At 37.8% G+C, this 19,451-nt stretch overlaps 1 protein-coding gene and 1 long non-coding RNA gene across 2 annotated transcripts; one reads left to right on the top strand and one right to left on the bottom strand.

Moving 5' to 3' along the window:
- Nucleotides 1-4,271: 4,271 nt before the first annotated feature.
- LOC146328538 (uncharacterized) lies at nucleotides 4,272-4,820 on the bottom strand. The gene is made up of 3 exons (XR_014769945.1): nucleotides 4,690-4,820; nucleotides 4,527-4,585; nucleotides 4,272-4,403 (listed from the first exon to the last, which is right to left on the bottom strand). It is a non-coding gene; the product is annotated as an uncharacterized LOC146328538 (long non-coding RNA).
- A 6,121-nt stretch (nucleotides 4,821-10,941) lies between these two features.
- LOC146328537 (rhomboid-related protein 4-like) lies at nucleotides 10,942-16,876 on the top strand. The gene is made up of 6 exons (XM_084716408.1): nucleotides 10,942-11,057; nucleotides 11,820-12,132; nucleotides 12,664-12,796; nucleotides 12,901-12,989; nucleotides 14,188-14,244; nucleotides 15,572-16,876. The coding sequence occupies exons 1-6, from the start codon at nucleotides 10,950-10,952 to the stop codon at nucleotides 15,712-15,714; spliced, it is 843 nt and encodes a 280-aa protein (XP_084572534.1). The 5' UTR covers nucleotides 10,942-10,949; the 3' UTR covers nucleotides 15,715-16,876.
- Nucleotides 16,877-19,451: the final 2,575 nt, after the last annotated feature.

Here is a 19,451-nt window from a genome sequence, read left to right as displayed (position 1 = left end):
CGGGGTAATGAGGCAAACAGTACTGCGCCTGTTCAGTGGATCGTATAACCAGGAAGTAAACCTGGACGCTAGAAAACTTTTTTGGCTTATGCACCAGGCAAGCAACGCTCATTGGACTGAATGGACACCATCTTAGCATTCACTATCCAGTTCCTACAGAAATTTTGGCTCTCAGTTAATGTGGGAGCTTATTGAGAGGTTGGTCGGCAGTCCTGCCCTATCAGAGCTCACCAAGCAAAAAGTAGAAGTCTGTTTGCCTGCGTGGTCACATGTCTGTGGTCACATGTCTGTTTCATATGATTTGATGTATAAATTATGTATTTGGAGTGAAAATTGTGGGTGTGTGAGCAAATTAAAAGAAAATTTTGGATGATTTTACACCTCCTCTCTAATGTAAAAGTCTGAGAAGGCCTGAACATTTCATGAATTGTTAGCTGTGACTGTGGAAAAAGTAGATGAAGATATTGAAATCGAAGATATTGAATTGATGGATGAAAGTCCAACTTACCGTGAACGTTACAAAGTCTGAATGGAGTTTCTATGTGGATGTATGAATGAACGGTGAGAGGATGAAGATGAGGTTGAAGAGTTTTCTAATTGACTTCCATTAAAACTAATCATCAAGGAAGGTTTAATGTTTTGAAAAGTGTTTATGGGATTTCAAAGTTGAATTAGAGCTGAAATGTCTGAAAGATGTGTAATTTCCAGCTGAAAGTGTGCATGAGTAGAAATTGTGGCAATTTTGAAGATTCTGCCAGAGACTTTTAAATGGGGGGAAAAGTCCTGGAAAAAAACAGGAATATTTGGTTAACAAAATTCAGAATGTAAGCGAGAATGTCGTAACTGAGCTGACGTGTGAATGATTTGAATCAGTTCATGTATGTGGAAGAAGTTCTCTCCTCATGATCATACAACACTTTGAATATTAAAGTCATGCACTGATGTCAAAAATATTTACACCCATAAGAAATATGTTATCGTTAATCAAATTGAAAAGGATTTGTTTGGATTTACCACCACAGCAGGGCTGGTTTGGGCCAGGTATTGTTTAAAACAGATGTTTTCAATTCCTTCTCAGTCACAAGATAGAAAAGGTACAGGAAACCCCTCATCTATGCAGCCTTTATTCATTTTTTGTACACTTCTACTGAGTAATGTGAAAAAACAACACAAGAGGAATGTATAGACATGCATTAAAAATATCTGCACAGAAAGTAAAATTTGACTTGACTTGCTTGTTAGTTTGGCTAACTAACTGGCTAATTAGCTTAGCTGAATTGCTGATATGTTATGCTAATTAGCCATAAATACGATCCGTTTATTCAACACATTATTCACATTATATTGTTTGTGGTGCGCATAAGCTGATCTGTGTGAAAAGTAAAGAGATCTTTCCAATGAAGTGATTCCCAAAAGCAATATTCAGAGTGACCCAGACAAATGGGCTCAGTAAGACGATTTTTTGGTCTTCCAAAAGCAATCCAAAGTATTTAGATTATATTATTTGAGTAATCTAATGTAATACATTACAAATAACATTTCTGGACATGTTTTCAGTAATCTGTCGTGGAGCACGTTTTAAATGCAGCTCTCCCAACACTGGGTTTATGTTAGGAGGTGCCGGCCTGCCTGGTGTTACAGATAAAATGGACCTCGGAATAGAATTTTTATTTGTTAACCGATTTGTGTTGTGTTGAACTCATATATTAAAGTCAGGAAAACTGAAACTCGTCAAGTTATTCTTTTATTCATGAAATTGAAGACTGACATGAGGAACTAGTTTTCCACATCAGTCACTTAACAAACATAGATGTTATGATGTGAAGCTCGTCAACACAAACATGTGAACCATGTGTCTATGACAGTAACCTACATTATAAGACCTGCACATGTCTTCATGATGGTCTCCAGAGGACCCACAGTGCAGAGCAGACCCACCAGGACACCTGCCAGGTGACTGATCAAAGAGGCCCTGAAGAAGAGCACAGATCACAGCATGAAAAATACACTTCATTATATGATGTATTAATCAGAGTCATTTACTGTTGCTCACGGAGACCACAGCAAATGTTTGAAAACATGTTGTTCAAGTGTGAACAGATACTCAGAAGTCCTGACAGATATTTGTAAAACACTAATATGTCCTAGTTTTCAACAGTCACTAACACATTGTCTTGGTTTTCACCACAGTTAAACAGGCTGTGAGAGTGCAAAAGCATGCACTTCACCCTCAGTTTAATACTTTGCACCCTCAGTTGAAATCTAAATGATAAATGTGAGGTGGGTTTGATGCGTGGACAATTTGTCTCCATGCACACCCTCTTTTTTTGGTCATGTATGTGCAGCAGTGTGCAAAAGAGCTTTGGTGAAGGTGTAACGATTACTAAATACTTTTACTTACTAAAGACATTGATTTGCTGATGATTGTAGCAAGAATTCTGATGCATCTCACCTCGTACATTGAACTGCAGCAGCCTGGTGTTGTTTTCTCGCAATCTTAAAGGTAAATACAATGAGCGGCTGTGCAAAACAGCACCGCACTCTGGGACTGCTGCTTTCTTGTCCTGCTGAAGCAGCAATTCCCAGAGGCAGGAGACAGGGGGGTTTATATAGCTTGCAAACTAAAGTCTATGGAAAAAAAAAATCTGCAGATTTAAGTTTTATGTCTGCAGTACACAGCATTGTACACAGCACAGTTTTGTGATTTTAATCTGTTTTTTTTTTTTTAGACTATAGCAGCTCAGAACATACAAAAGTTGCAAAATCAACTCCTTTCATGTGTTGGGAGGGGAGAGAAGGTGCTGTAACCTACATCACTGCTTTTTGTAACGACTGAGTGGGAAATTCCATTTGAAAAGCCGGAAAAGAACAAAGATGGACTTGCCCCAGAAGTGTCCCAGTTTGGGGGTGAATGACTGAGTAAACCTTTACCAGCACACCGTTCACACTGAGGTGTACTTGCTGCATCACATGACAAACACAAGCTGTTGTATGAAAATTGTTTATCACAAATGTAAATCAATATTACATCTTCGGCTCTATGTAATATTTTCCACTATTAGTTTAAGGCAGATTTAATAAACAAGGAAAAAACAATAAATGCTGTTGCTTGTGGCTTATGTTTGATATAAAGAGGAATAAAAGAAACAAAATGGACCAGGAAATTAGCAGAAGTGGAAGAGGAGGCTGAAGTGACCGTCCACTTTAAAGAAATTCAAACTGGTTGGAAAAAAAAAAAGGACTGGATTGGTTATAATTGGGCACAGAGCAGGTAAAATTTTCATCATTAACTGGTACAGTGTCTCACCTGGGCTCAAGTGCATGGATCATTTTTAATTTCACCCACATGGCGAACTGGTTTGACAGGAATATTCACACCACCTGGATGGTAATGTTCAGTGACCACCGTCAGAGCGAACAGGACACCTAGAAACAGTTAAAACAAGGAGCATCATAAACTCGGGAATGGATATAATAATGGTACATTCAACATCACCCAAGTAAAGTCATTTACTGTATATGTTATTTTTCAATCTCAGTGTTAAAGTCAGTCTTTCCATCCCATGAGATGGTTCCGTCTGTAACCATTTACAAATGATTGCATGTTTTTCTGCTGCATTTCCTGTTTGTATTTGTGTGTGTGTGTGTGTGTGTGTGTGTGTGTGTGTGTGTGTGTGTGTGTGTGTGTGTGTGTGTGTGAGCAGAGAGAAGAACACAGAAACAGCCATCCAGCATTCATCTATCAAGGCTCACCAACTATGGATTCTTTTAAATGCATTTTTAGTCAGGATTCTGCCGTAAGATAATCAACAGTTTATGTTAGCATGTTGTGCGTGACGTGATCGAGTTTGTCTGTTTTAGTTACACTTTTGCACTTAGTTACACTTTTATTCTGATAAAGGAGCAGACGACACGAGAAACGATCAACAAGCATCAAAAGCAGGTCAAAACATTATACATTTCTATAATAGATCTGAACAAACTTCACATACTCACACGTCAGCCGAATGTCGCTGTAGAGTTTCACCACTTGATTCATTTGAATCAAAATGTCTCCTTTCGGATTGAGCGGGAACATCCTGTGACGTGTCTTATATGGAAGCAATGAAATGAATGAAATTTTCACAGGCCTGTGTGCCAGATGTTTGTAGCTGTTGGTCATTTAAAAATGCCACTTCAGCTTCATCTGTCTTATTTTGTGTCTGCCAAAGCTGGTTCCTCTGTAGCTTCCTGGATCTTTTTTTCATTGCATTGGCATAAATGGGCTTCCACAGGAGACGCCGATGACGTGTCCATCTGCGGCTAATCTTATGCCATCGCAGACTTGATGTAATGAGGGTTCATTTACCACAGGACGTATGCCAGACACAGTCGGAAGGGTGGCCATTTTTATTCAGCAGAGGCTGGGATGAAGGTGCCACAAACCCCAGAGAAAAGATAACACAACTTCAACAGGCGACAGTCAGCTGACGTGTGAGTATGTTAAGTGTGTTCAGATTTATTATAAGAATGTGTAACGTTTTTACCTGCTTTTTGACGCCTGTTGATGGCCAAAGTTTTTTTCTCACGTCTGGATCAGCTGCTTCTTTATCGGAACAGAAGTGAAAAAAGTGTTAAAGTAACTAAAACAGACAAAAACTATTATATGTCATGATCACACCTACTAACACACACTGTCGATTGTCTTACGATGAAATCCTGACGAAAAATACATTTCAGAATCCATAGTTGGAGAGCCTTGGTAGACGAATGCTGCATGGCTGCTTCTTTGTTCTCCTCCCCAGACACACACACACACACACACACACACACACACACACACACACACACAGGCAGGAAACGACAAATTACTGTAAAAAAAAAACAATTATGTAAATGGTTACAGACCTCCTCATGAGATGGAACGACTGACTTTCCCACTGAGATTTAGAAATATATCACAATATGGACAAAATGGATAATTTGGAACAAATTGTCATCTACCTTTGTTCCAACTGATTCCTACCAATCATGGAAACTACCTATATACACACAGATATGGGCAGTATGTGAGTTAGGTGTAATTAAGATATATATTTAATAATTTCAGTATTTTGTCATTTATATTTTGCTGGGCAGAAAAAAAGATTTAATATGAAACAAAATACTTTCTCAAAAAAGGCACATATTTATCCCCAAGTTAAAATTGTGGAAAAAAACTAAATTAGCATAATCACAGTCTTTAGGTAAATGCACATGAATTGCACAAGGAACTACATTTGTGTTCCTCATGATAGCTTTTTAAAGAATCTGCTTTGGTGTTTGGTGCTGATTTACCCTCAGATAGAAGAGTGTATTTAAAATATAATCAGATATTTCATACAAATTGAGGTTTTAATGAATGACACCCATACAACAAAAGAAAAGAGCAGCTGGCAAACATATGTGCTTCAGAACTGGCAAATATAATAAAAGCTAAAAACTACCTAACATGCATTCCTGAATTTGCAGCCTCTCAGCCTCTTTTCAATTGAGGAGTCTGTGTATGCATTTTTGTACAACTGTATTTTAAAATTACAAATTATTTGTTTTTTAATGAAATACATTCAGGGCCACTTCTTACTTACTTACTTCTTCTCACTTACTCACTGTCACCCCACCTAAAACCATGCCTGTAGCTGCCAGTAGTCCATCCTAGGACTTGAACTGAGTACAATTTGAATTCATATCCAAACCATACCCAATAAGATGATCTGATAGTAAAATGGACAAATGAAAAACATTTTTTTTTTAATTCCTAATTAAGAATTTAACCAGTTTATCACAGATGTTTAATCAATAGTCATGGCAGTAACTGCACATCATGTGACATTGTTTTGTCTGGAAGCATTTGATGAATGAGGAAACTTAAACTTTGACTTAAAGTGAAAAAAAAAGTGTTTTGTATATTAGAATTTTTAATTGGTTGATTGGTTTAGGGAAATTCACAAAATCTGCAAACCACTATTTTGTTTTCAGCCTCTCAAATATGGAGTTTTGCTGCCTTTTTTCTGTTTAATATATTAAACTAAATATCTTTGAGTTTTATACATTTACAGAAACAGGAATGGACATGTTTCTCTTTATTCTGACATCTTTTAGACCAAATAATACCGACACATTAACTTGATTTTGAAGCATGAATTAAATGTTTTGTCTAATTTACTATCTTTTGCAAACTTGCTATAGAGTTTTGGTGTCCAGTCAAACACTTTTCACCTACAGTTTGTTTGGAAAAATGAGTTAAAAATACAGCATCTCCCTTTGAAATGTAGCAGACTATAAGTATAAAGTAGTATGAAATGACGTACTTAAGTTCAGTACTGGAGTAACGTTATCGTAAAAGTAACGTACCGTGCTCCATAATGAGGTGTGGGTTTGGTTCCTCGGGAGCGCGCGCACAGAGGCGGACCGGAGGCTCAAGTCATGACGCTGCTGCTGCTCGACTACTAAAGATTTAACTTAAACAGGCGACAGTCGAGGGACGCGTGAGTATGTAAAGCTCTAATTTTTAACGCCTTCATGTTTCTTCCTCCCTCCATCCTTGGTGTTGTCGGCCCACAGATCCACCAGTCATCTCCTCATCAGTTGCTGACTCTGCGTGAGGCAGCAGCAGCACAGGCACTTCCTGTGGAGGGATGAATACACGGTTTTTAAAAAAGAAAAAGACAAAAAACAAAAACAAAAACTTTTGTATAAATATAACGATGTGAATACGCTGTGGGATTAATTAATGATTAATGCTGCCACTCTCATGTACTCACACATTTATTTATCTCTCCATCTACAGGCATTGATTAATTAATTAATAGGAAGAGTAAGTATCATGTTCTAGTGTTGAAAAAAGTCACAAAGTCTTCAGATTATATACATATATGCAATTAATTACTTAATTTGTTTGTTGTTAATATGAAGTGTGTATGTAGAATTAAATTTACTTCAGAAAGTGTACGCAATAAATAACCAACAAAATCCAACACCATGACAAAAACACACAAAAGCAAGCGAAACTTTATTTATAACGCACATTTTATTCCAGGTGGACGCACACATAGAGTGTGAGACACAAAAGTTGCAGCCACAAGAACAGATGCATAAAGTTATGCTGCAGTTAAAACCAATTAAGATACAAAATATAATAAATTAAAACCAGCATCGAACCAGTAAATCAGAAAGACATGAGAATTAAAAGCATTTAAAATAAATAAGAGTAATAAAATAAAATAAAAATAAAAGTTAAGACCGGTCAAACAGACAAGTGAAAGGCACAGCTAAAAAGGAATAGAGTTGTGGCACCCCTGCCATGATCAGGTAGCATGTTTCAACTGCTTGGAGCATAAAAGCTAAAGGCTGATTCGCCTATTTTTGTGGACACACACACAAAAAAACTTGGAGCCACATTCTCATGTACATGCACTCTGTCTGAACTGCAAACAGCATGTCGGGACTTTAGGAGACTTGGATTACTCCAGACAAGCAGTATGGAGACTTTTGTTTGTTTTGATTTTTTCAGTTGTTTTTTTATGTTTGAAAACTGGTCACCATTCACTTAGATTCTCTAGCACTGTATTCCTGTGAAACAGTGCTGCAGTGTTATGTGAACTGACAAAATAAACCAGACCCTCAATCAGCATGAGGGCGAGTATCAAATAATGATTGCATTTTTATTTTGGGGTGAACTATGCCTTTAATAGGCATCATCAGATGAGGCAGGGACTTGGCTTGAGCGATATACAGGTATTAAATTATACCAGGGTATAAAGACATCCCGACGATATGATTTTCAATACTGTTATAAATACAAATGCTCCTCTTTCTATTAAACTGACCCTGAGGCGCTGTGTAGTGTGCACCTTACGCCACCAGGGGTCAGTCAATACGCGGCAGTGCAGCTGAGCAGAAAAACAACTTTCACTAGAAGAAGAAACATGACGTTTTGGGAATAAAGTTACAGGGCTAACTAATTAAAAAGAAGAAAAGTGCCTCTGCTCCTGGACTGTGTTGGATTCAGTCCTGATGATAAAGGTAAGCTAGCAAACATGCAGACTAATGACTGGTGAGAGTAGCGTTTCGTCGTGAGTGTGTAACTGTAGCGAGCATCACACAGGCAGAGGGGGGCAGACTAATTACTGGTGACAGAGTTACGGTAAACGTGCGATGAGGGGGGGGGGGGGTGAGCAGTGAAGCTGTCATTCTGGCAGAATATGTACAGAGACTGCGCTGTAAATTTACAGTTTAGGTTTGAGTTTGTCAGTGAATAAAGGCTGGATGTTCTCAAAACCGAGGTGAGCTCCTGTATGTCCGCGCGTTGTTTCCCAGATGTGACGGTATGACGGTCAGCTCCGCCCACACTGTGGGGTGAGCCGTTTGTAGCAGGCAACGGTGAGGCATACTGATGTTTCCAGAGGCGTTTATTTATGTTCAGCTGTCAGACTTATTTTGAACACAAATTTACTTTCCTTCCTTCCGACCTTTTCTCCAGAAAACACCACAAGAGCTACATGAAGGGCAAACACATAAATGAGCCCTTACAAGCACACGGATATTACCTGAATAGAGCTTTAACCATGAAATATGAATCATAATGTTTACTGACATATAGCACTCGTTTATCAAAGCACATGCAAAGCTAGAAGGCTGGCATGACCATATAAACATTTCTGTAGAAGCTAACATTGCCTGGCTGCTACAACAATACATTTAAAACACCTTTTCATACTTTCACATGTCACTAAACACAGTCATAAAACACATCAAATCTCACAATACCTTCTTCCCATGTTAGCTAGGCGCTTATCATACAATAAAAATCCATTATATTGCAGAGCAACAGTGAGTAGACCGTTTATTTTCCTTCCTTACGTCAATTTTCTAATTTTTAGATGCAGTTTCCCTAAAGTCAAGAGGGGTGCCAAAATAAAAGCCCATAATATCAAAATACACTTTCAAAATAAAAACATGGATGAAGTTGCAGTTTTATCACTGGCAAAATAAAGGCTTACAGAAAGTGATTATCATATGAACGAACCTTTGTAAGTGTCATTTACACTGTTTTCCACAAATACTGACTAGTACCTTACAAAAGTTGGTTTACAGTATTTATTTATATCAGTGACATCTTTTAAATCACTTATTAGAACCCATTTTTATTGACTTGCTTTTATGTGATGTCGATGTTGTCTTATTCCATTCCTTCATCATTTATATTGACTTGACAACATCATGTTATGTCTCTGTAATCTCTGCCCTCTTCATTTTAACTTATTCTTAGTGTCATGTTTTTCTAGTTTTACTGTTCTTATTTCTTTTACTGTGTTTTATTGTTTTTTTCTATGTTTTAGTGTCTTTGCTTGTGTCTTGTTTTACTTCAGTCTTAGTTAACTCCTGTTTGGCCCTCTGTTGTTATTTTTCCTTGGTATCCTACTCTTGTGCTCTTTTACTTTGTCTGTCAAAGCACTTTGTAAACTTTGTTTTTGAAAGTGCTATATAAATAAAGTTATTATTATGTTGTTCACAAACCAGGCAGGGCTGAAATCACTGCACCTCTCTTCTGGCTGCATTTTGGATATTATGCATTTAATTCCTGACCTTGTGATAGCTGCTTCATCTGAAATATTATTACCAATATATAATATATTATTACCAATGCACAGTTGTCTGATCATGCATGTGGAATAAATGTACCTCTTGATACTATTGCATTTGGGTTGTATTGAGTTATTAATTGTGACTCCATGGGTGCTGTCCTATTCTACAGAAATCAACTATGTAAGTTTTGCTTCACAGGATACAATTTTGAGGAGTGTAATTATGTTTAAAAAGAAGAGCCCAACACAGTAAGATTTGTTGATTAAAGTCAGCTAGTTTTTCCCCTGGCAGAATGATAGAAATAGAAAATTAAACCTTCAGATTTTACTGAAAAAGTAAGTAGATTTTTCTATAGAGGGTCTGCCACTCTTAGTTAGACTGAGTGGTAAAAAATCCTTCAACATGGCTGCCTTTAATAGGGGAAAATACAAAACCAGGAGTAAAAGTAAATTTGCAAATAGAGTCCAGATTGTTAGGACACTAATAACTAATAATCATCTTGCCCAGCTCCCTTTATAATACTTAAACTTCATGATGTATTCCGCCTAAACACTATCCACTGCACAGATTCTGGGCTCTTCAGAGCCAAACATGCCACCATGTTCGGTGGCAACATGGTGAGGGTTCCAGACGATTACCATTACCAGCTAACAAATAATCCTGCACATATCCCCCTGTAAAACAGTAAATTTATGTTTTTATACCTGTTTTCTTGTTTAAATTTAACAAAACCAATGCAACAGTTTACTGAGTAAACTACAGAGGTGCTGGTTTGTATATTTTGTTACCTGTTGGACCAGATAAGTTGATTTACCTCTGTTTCCAGTCTTTATATAAGAGCTGATGCACAGTGGGTGACTCATTATGGTGAAATAAACCCCGACACGGTGATGCAGGAGCCTGGCATGATGCAGAGGGGTCTTCATTTCACCATAATGACCATGATAAAGACCCGCACTGTACATTGTCCTGCCTATTACACGGTAACTTACCGAAAAATACTTTGACACAAAATATTAATTTATAAATTATTTTACTGCTCCTTCAGAGTGTATGATCAGAACTGTGTCCATATCAACAGTCTGCTATTCAGTAATAACAGACCTTGCAGAATGCTGTCATTAACCAATCAGAATCAATTGTTTAACAAAGCTGTTTAACAAAGATATTTTATATGCCGATAAGCTAAGCTAAAAGGCTGCTGGTGGCAGATTCATATTTAGCATACAAACATGAGGGTGGATCAGTTGTCTCATTTCACTCTTGGCAAGAGCATGAATAAGAGTATTTACCAAAATGCTGAACTTTTCCTTTAAACCATCTCTCCACAGAGGGTGTTCAGTATGCCGAGGGGTTTCCGGGAGGGTCTGAGTAACGTCCCACCGGTCACCCTGGCTGTCCTGGGATTAAATGTGTGTCTTTATGTGTTCCCTGCTGCTCCACTGTGGAAGGTAAATCATCAGTGTAACATTAGACGTTTCCCTGTTGCTTCGAACTGAAATAATGAGTCGTCAATTTCATAACAACAATCAGCCTTTTTTTTTATAGTGGCTATGCTTTCATGTGAGACATTAATATTATTTATTTAATACAATTTTCTCTTACTATGTTTTTGTTATTTACCAAAACACTGAGACAAATAACTTATATGTGAAAACCTACTGGCTGGGACCAAAAATCTCCTGGAGTCTCCGCTGGTCACCTGGCAACTGGTCCTGGTCAAGAATATAGTCCTGCTTATAACTGTGACCCATAAAACAGCTAATTGACTTTTTTGCATAACATTGGTTTAAATAAACGATGTATAACGTAATTATTTAATTAGCTGTTCCCCAGTTTCCAATGTTTGTGCTAAGCTAAGCTAAGCTAACCTGCTGTTAGCTGTATGAATAATATTTGGTTGGTCCTTTTCTTTAAGTAGCCTAAAAGGATTAATGCCACACTATAAAAACACTCATTATAAGTAAAAATCTTGCATTTAAGATTCAGTAAAAAGATATGGCCTACAGGTGGCTCCCATCAGTGTACAGCACAAGTACCTCGAATTTGTAAGTACCGTACTTGAGTAAATAGATAGTTACTTTCCTTATTCTCCTGGAGAAATTAGCATCTGTGTATATAAATGTACTTTCCACCACTGATTACAGTAAAACATGATTATTATTTCTGTTATTAGATTGATTGTTTTTATTTTCTATCCATTCGATCCTCAGGTCTGCGCGAACTTCGAATATGTGTACATGTATGACGAGTGGCGTCGCCTCCTCCTGTCCCCCCTGCACCACGTGAATAATTTGCACCTCTGCTTCAACATGGCGTCCTTCCTGTGGAAAGGTATCTGGCTGGAGCGTCGTCTGGGCAGAGCCTGGGTCGTCTACATGCTGTCAGTCTTCTTTCTGCTTATCGGACCGGTCTATATCCTGCTGCAGTTACAGCTGAGGAAACTCATGATGGTCCCTCATCCATTAGTGGGATACAGACCGTACATGTTGGCTGACGTCAGCGAGTGTGTTGTCGGCTTCTCGGGTACAAACTACTGACAGTGTTACCGTTTTTAAGTTTTTATTTTTATTGAATGTTTCAAAACCAAGTCACAAATGTTTCACAGATTTTTGTGTGAACTTGTATAGCATGAAGTAAGCATTTAAAATAGAGCTGAAATAATTAGTTAATCAGCACCAAAACATCAGCAGCAGTTCTTTTCATTAATTATTTTAGTGGCTTTTCAAACTGAAGCCTAAATTTTACTGGTAAATTTTAAGATTTCTTTGACTCCAGTGACGGTAAACTGAATCTTTTTGGGATTCAGACTATTGGTTGTACAAAACAAGACATTTAAGTATGTCAACTTGTGCTCAGGTAAATTGTGATGGGATTTTTTTTACTTATAAACTAGCATTTAATAAGCTTTTATAAAATATCTGACATTTTTTAGACCAAACATTTAATTGACTATAATTGACATGAAAATGTTCTCATGAAAATGTTTTTTTTTCTAACCCCCTTCATTATATCCATCCCTGAGTTTATGATATTCCTCAATATAACTGTTTCTAGGTGTCCTGTTTGCTCTGAAGGTGGTCAGTAACTATTACAACCCAGGTGGTGTGACTTTCGTGTTGAATACTCGTATGTCCAGTCGTATTGCTAGCTGGGCGGAGCTGGTGCTGATCCATCTTATTGCTCCCTGGTGAGATACTGTACCAATTAATGTGATGTCCCAGTTCTGTAAAATGTACTAATTCTTAGCAGATTTTGAACAACATTAAACACAAGTGTATTCTTCTTCCTCAGGACCTCTTGGGTTGCCCACCTGGCAGGTATCTTGGTGGGTCTGCTCTACACTGTGGGTCCTCTGGAGATCATCATGGACATATGTGCAGGTCTGAATGTTTTTTTTCTTAAACAGACCAATTCTATAGGTATCCGTGTTGACTGAGTTGTACAGTCCTTAGCTGTAACGCCTCTGTGTTGGGGGTCGGGTGAGATGGGGAGTGGGGCCATCGCCCAAATGTTCCCTTTTACACATGCAGCACACATTAGGAGATTGTCTGCGTCACACATGTTCACATATGTTTGAAATAATCTGTGTGGTTTAGGTGAGGGTTGGCGCCTACAGAGGAGGACTCTTCTGTTTTTGCACTGTTATCAATATAGAGTCTCAAAATTATGAAACTCTGATGGAAGTGGAGAGGAGATCAGCTGGCTCCAGTGATACTTATTTCCTAGGATGGTGAAGGCGTGAGAGAGTAGGTCAGGAAATGTCTTCGTCATACTGTGAAAAAAATCACTGCCTGGCAGGAGCGACACTTCATGGTATGTTGCTTTTCTGGCAACATCATATCCCAAGTTTTTTTTTTTTTTTATCACAGACGATGAAGAGACACATTAAAACATGAATCCCAAAAAATATTAGACTCATGTAGGCTGATACCAGTCCAGTCTGTGTGAAAATTAAACTCTGGAGCTGCAGTGGTCCTCAGAAGTGTGTATAGTGTCGCTGTAGAGGTGCCAGCTCACCTCCTGGACGATGCTTATGGACTCTTGAGCAAGGCACTGACTATGTGACAACCCTCCCACTCTGACATTTGTCCACTGATGCATGTGTAGGGGTTTTGTTTGTGCATGTCTGTATTTTGGGCCTGTGTGTGTAAATAACAAGGTTAAAAAAGTAATTTCCCAAAGACGGGTCGAAAAAGTGTCCTATTCTTCTTATACAGTCAGTGGTGCCGATCTGTACCTGTCTGAATGTTAAAGGGATAGTTCACCTAAAAATGAAAATTCAGTCATTGTCGACTCACCCTCATGTTGATTAAGGTCGGGTTATTTTGCTTGAAAATTGGTCACTATTCGCTTCCATTGTTTGGGAGATTCTGCAACACCGTTTCCATATGAAACTCCAGCAGTGTTTTGTGGACTAAAAAACTAAACCCAACCTTCAGTCACCATGAGGGTGTGTAGATAATGACTGAATTTTCATTCTGGGATGAACTGTATAATGTAAACTCTATCACTGAGTCGGTGCATGTTAACAATTCTTGTAATGTTTACTGAAATGCTGTTTTTTTTCTTCTCCCTCAGAACTTGTGTCTTCATTTGGAAACAGATTATGGAGAAACTTATACTTCATATTTTCAGGTATTACAGTGTTCGAAAAAACATACTTATAGGACAATATAAGATAAAATATACAGAGTTTGTTGTCAGAGTCAGTAGCTAAAATCCACTGAGAGTTACCACCATGTAATACTGTTTGCTGCAGTGCCTTTCTCCTCCTAATACTGAGGGAGAGCCAAAGTCAGAAATATGTGATAGTGACATGAAAACCTGACATCAGTAAGATAAACTGGAGGAAACAGTTCTATAATTAACAACCACAACAACAAATCTGAGGAGTCTTAAGTCACACAAGTTATGACCACAGAGGGTTGATTCATCTGTAACATTATTTAGTTCCTGTGAGCTGCTGGATAATGTTACATCTCAGTGGCTATAACGATTATTGCAATTAAACGGTTCTTCTTTCTTTCTTTCTAATAATTTTGTCCATGTGGTGTTTTTCATGTGCTACAAGACATATCAGGAGCAAAATAAGCAGGAAACACCACGTCTGAGCATTTGTTGCTTTGAAACTGCAGTGAAAAAAAAAAAGATTCAGTCAGGCTGGGTATATGATGTTATAAACCTGGGGAATGATGCCCAGCCCACAGGAGAAGCTGGACGTATCGTGATTAGCCTGTAAAAACAGAAGAAACCAGGTGCAGCTACTTTGGGGTGGAGCTGTGGTGATTTTATATTGTTTAAAACATCACTAAAATAAAACAACAGTTATTTTTTTAGCATCACAAAATGACTTGTTTTACCATCAGAATTTGATCGATTTGATTCATCACCATGTTTAAACTCTAGAAGAGCTGCATGATTAAATCTTCTATCCCCTTAAAGTTAACGGAGGGCTAAACAGGAAGTTAGCCGCTCGGCCAGCAGTGTGCTGCTGTAGCCTGTAGAGCGCGTACAGTGTGTGTTCATCCAGGTGAATTCTGTACAGCAGTAAGTGGCTTTTTTGGGTCCATGTGCCACAGAGCGGTGTTCATAGGAACACCCAGAGCCCCGCCTTCAACTCTGTATCCAGCCCTTTCATACATCATGATGTCGGGTGTTAGGGTCAGACCTGTATAAGGCTATACATAACAAAATATAGCCTATAAGGCTAATAAATGCCTAAAATGTGATAATATTGGTTTGTATAGAATGTATTTTTGTATTTTTAAAAAAATGACAAATTACTTGTATTTTAATTGAATATTTTTATACAAGTCTTTTGTATTTAAATGCATCTGATGATTGTTAATTTGTAACGAGATTCTTTTGTTGTTCCCGTCACTTGGTTTAAAGTCACTGTCGATAAGAGCCAAATAAATGTCAGTAACGCACAGACTTAGCAACAATGTTTTGGTTTTTTTAGGAAGGAGATGGCAGCGTGCGCCTGCACCTCCTCCTGATGATGATGATAGGGAGGAGGTGATACCTGAGGATCTGCGGGAGAGGAGACTGAGGAGGATTGAACGAGACATTGACAACAGGAGGAGGAGAGGAAGATTACGATGACAGAATGAGAAAACACGTTCATCTCATACCATCTTACCTACAGCTGCTGTCATTGACTCTCAGAGTGTCTTTGTGAAAATTCAAGTACCTGAATTCCAAACATTTTTGGAAATTTTCTTAATTGCTTTCTTGCTGAGAGTTTGATTGGATACCATTATCATATGTGTTCATTAAATAGTAGTAGAAGTAAACTTACTGTAAAGACAAGCGGAAACAGCCAGTCTGGCTCTATTCAGCAGCTTCAAAATCTGCCTACCAGCACCTTTAAAGCTCACTAACTAATGCTTTGTATCATGTTTGTTTAAGCCATGTAGAAATCATACACACCAAATTACCCAGCTACCAGCAGAGACTCCAGGGAGTTACTGGTCCTGACCAAAAAAACCCCCAAAACTTGAAAATCCACATTACAAAGTGCTTCACAAAGGCTGTAAAATCAAATAGCATGTTACCAAGTGCTTCATAAATGCAGCAAAGTTTTGGAAAGTCGTCAAGTTTTGAAAGAAAACTGATAAAACAATGAAAAAATGCAGTGTAAAATGGCAGGAATAGGACATTAAAAAGAGTTTTAGAAATAAAACCAGTTACAACTCAGGTAAAATCAGAGAAGGCTCTCTGATAACAGTATGTTTTAAGAAGGGATTTAAAAGAGAGTGCTGACTTGGGCCGACCTGATTTCCTCAGGCGGATTGTTCCAGAGCCTTGGGGCCCCTGACTGAAAACGCTCTGTCCCCTTTAGTTTTCACCCGGGCCTGTGAAACAGACAGAGGACCTCTGCCTGAGGATCTCAAGTACGGCCTGGTGTGTAGGATACTCAAAGGTCAGTGATACATGAGGGAGCGTGGCCATGAAAAGCCTTAAAAGTCACCAGTAAAATCTTAAAATGTACTTGATGTGATCATGTTTATTATTTCTGGTTAAAAGCTGCTCAGTTCTGTCTGTCCTGCAGTCTGTGAATAGATTTTTGGTTCAGGCAGGTAAAAAGATTGTTGCAGAAAACCAGGTGTGATGAGATGAAGGCGTGTAAAATCGTCCCCGTGTCTTATATAGTATATGAATATTATAGAGCTTATTTTTGAAACATGTCTATTTCTGTGTCTGAGCTGACGTCAGGGGCTCAAGAACTGAGCAGCAGCCATTAAAAAGTCACTGGTAACCTTCAGTCGGTCCATCTCAGTGCTGTGCTACGTCCAGAAAACAGTTTGAAACGTTTCAAAAATGTTATTATTTTCCAATATAGATTTAAAAAAATTCTTGGACACCATTTTTTCTAAAATATTTGATTAAAAAAGGTAACTTTGAAATCGGTTTGTAGTTTTAAGGAAGCAGGTTCACACATTCAGTTTTAAAATCATCAGGGACACAAACCAGTAGATAAACGTGTATGATTTATAATCATCTAATGGTGAGCTTGGAGATTGTAAACACCTCATCTCACCCTGTCCTTGCACGCGTGTACGGCAGCCGGCAACATGTGAAAGGCTGAATCTAGAGCCAGTGTTTATTTTGTCTGTTCTGGGCAACTGTCGGAACATTAAAAATAAATAATAAATAATAAATAAATAAATCTTATCTTCAGGTGATTATACACCAGTGAAAATATACCTATGAATATTATAGTTGAACAGTAAATCCCCCCAAAACACTAAAAGGTTGCTGAAAAACATCTGCTATTAAACTTCATGATACCATATCATTTATGAGCCACTTGTGCATGAAAATGAGAGAAAAAAAACCCCCCAACAACATAAAAACAATAAAATTGATCAAAACATTTTTCTCTGATTACTGGAGACCGCCGTCTCCAACATTTAGTATTATTTTGCTTTAAATAAATAAAACCACAATCTTTTCCCCTAACCTGAAGGTGTTTTTACCCACAGAACCAAAGCTTAACCAAAGAGGCGGCAGTTCAGAAAATGCTGATGCTCAAAGAGTGTTTTGTTTTTTTCTTGTGGTTGTGTTTACATTATGTCTTTGCACTATGAGTATCAGGGGAAGCGCCTGAGCTTGTTATGTTCTTTTTCAGTGTAAAGTTCAAGTCTGAGCAAAAGAAGAGGGAGAACAAGACAAAAAATAGACATATATACAAGACGGCATCTTAGATTCATGTCAACGTATGAATAAATGTTTTACCATGTTAACTGACCTTCCTGCCAAGGTCAAATTTATCAATAATACATTACAACATATTGTAGGAATAATAACCTACGAGGTGAACACTCCATATCTGTGATGGAGGATGTGGAAGAACGTCTGACACAATAACATCAATAACGATAAAAACTGCTTTGAACAGTTTAAGGATGAGGTGATGAGATTTGTATGAATTAATTATTATGTATTGTGCATTCCTTTAAGTACTGTAAGCAATTATATTAAAGTTAAACTCAATAAATAAATGTGCCATAGTTCACATTTTAGTGCTGCGTCCAACAGCAACATCTTCATCATTGTACACAACATAAGAGACATTAACAAAGTTAGCGTGGCTGTAAGCCTGAGGCCTTGATCTCTGTTCCTTCCGCTGAATAACGTGGAGTTGGTGTTTCTAATTGTGACCACCAGATCACTTTTATTTTGAAAGTATTCACCAGAAGTCTGTGTCATGTCTACTTCGATGCTGTTTTAGTTAAGGTTGGGTGTTGCAGTTCCAGCTGTGACCACTGGAGGGCAGCAAAATTCAAGATTATCAACACATAGCAGACTACTTATTTATGACACGGTTTAATTGGTTGAAAAAGTCTAAACTGGTACTGACAATAAGTAAGAATGTCTGTAATAATAACCTCTAACTGCTAGGAAACAATTAAAATTTTAATTTCATTATAATTTCCGGTGGTTTCAGTTTTATTCCCTTATTTTGAAAGTGCTCACTGGAAATCTTAATATATATCATGTCGCTGATTTGACAAAATTCGTGTGTTGTAGTTCCTCACTATGACCACTAGAGGGAAACACACTCTTCTGACAATAGTGACATTACAGTATAAATATTCTTTATTTTTATTTAACACTTACATGTTATTTGTAGAGCTCAATGTTTTCTGAGGTGGTACGTGGTATAATAAGTTTGAGAAACCCAGCTTTAGTTAGTTTTGTTACTGACTTGCTGTAGTATTAATCGGAAATGTTAATATGGCAACTTGTCTGCATCAACGCTTGTTTGACTAAATTCCTGTGTTGCAGTTTCTCATTTGACCAGTAGAGGGAAGAACACTCAGTATGGATAACGCTGCATAGTCAGCAAACCCTAAAAAAATGTAGCCTTCTGTTGCCTCAACATGTCATGTGATCCTCATCCTGTACATCGTAATGTTTTCCGGTGATGTGAGGTCTGACCATTAAAAGAAAATTATGGCACAATCTGAAAGTGTCCATCGGAAGTTGTAAAGTGCTACGATGTTTACGTTGACGCTGACTTGACAAGTTTAATTTGCTGCAGTTCCACATTGTGAGCAAGAGTCACAATTATCAACACATTGCAGGCTATTTATCTGTGATACAGGCTAATCTCATCACTATAAGACAATTTAAAAGATCGCTTAATTGTAATTTCCACAGCGAAAATAAAGCAAAAATAAAAAGCATAGCATGATATACATAGCAAGACTACCAAAAAGTAGCAGCTTTGTCCACCTTTATTCATTACACCTTGCCTTAATCGCTTTTGTAAGTTTTTGTCATCATCATTACACTACTACTACTACTACTAATAATAATAATATGAATAATAT

This window comes from Lutjanus erythropterus, chromosome 4 (assembly GCF_056507025.1).
Source record: "Lutjanus erythropterus isolate fLutEry1 chromosome 4, fLutEry1.hap2, whole genome shotgun sequence".
Lineage (NCBI taxonomy): Eukaryota > Metazoa > Chordata > Actinopteri > Lutjaniformes > Lutjanidae > Lutjanus > Lutjanus erythropterus.
The sequence above is the reverse complement of the archived record's forward strand: the minus strand, read 5'-3'. Positions and strand labels throughout refer to the sequence as shown.

Bases quoted from the DNA above. Each gene is read 5' to 3' on its own strand.
- LOC146328537 (XM_084716408.1), top strand. From the start codon at position 10,950: ATGCCGAGGGGTTTCCGGGAGGGTCTGAGTAACGTCCCACCGGTCACC. The intron at 12,797-12,900 runs GTGAGATACTGT...CTTCTTCCTCAG, and splicing joins ATCCATCTTATTGCTCCCTG to GACCTCTTGGGTTGCCCACC. The intron at 12,990-14,187 runs GTCTGAATGTTT...CTTCTCCCTCAG, and splicing joins CATCATGGACATATGTGCAG to AACTTGTGTCTTCATTTGGA.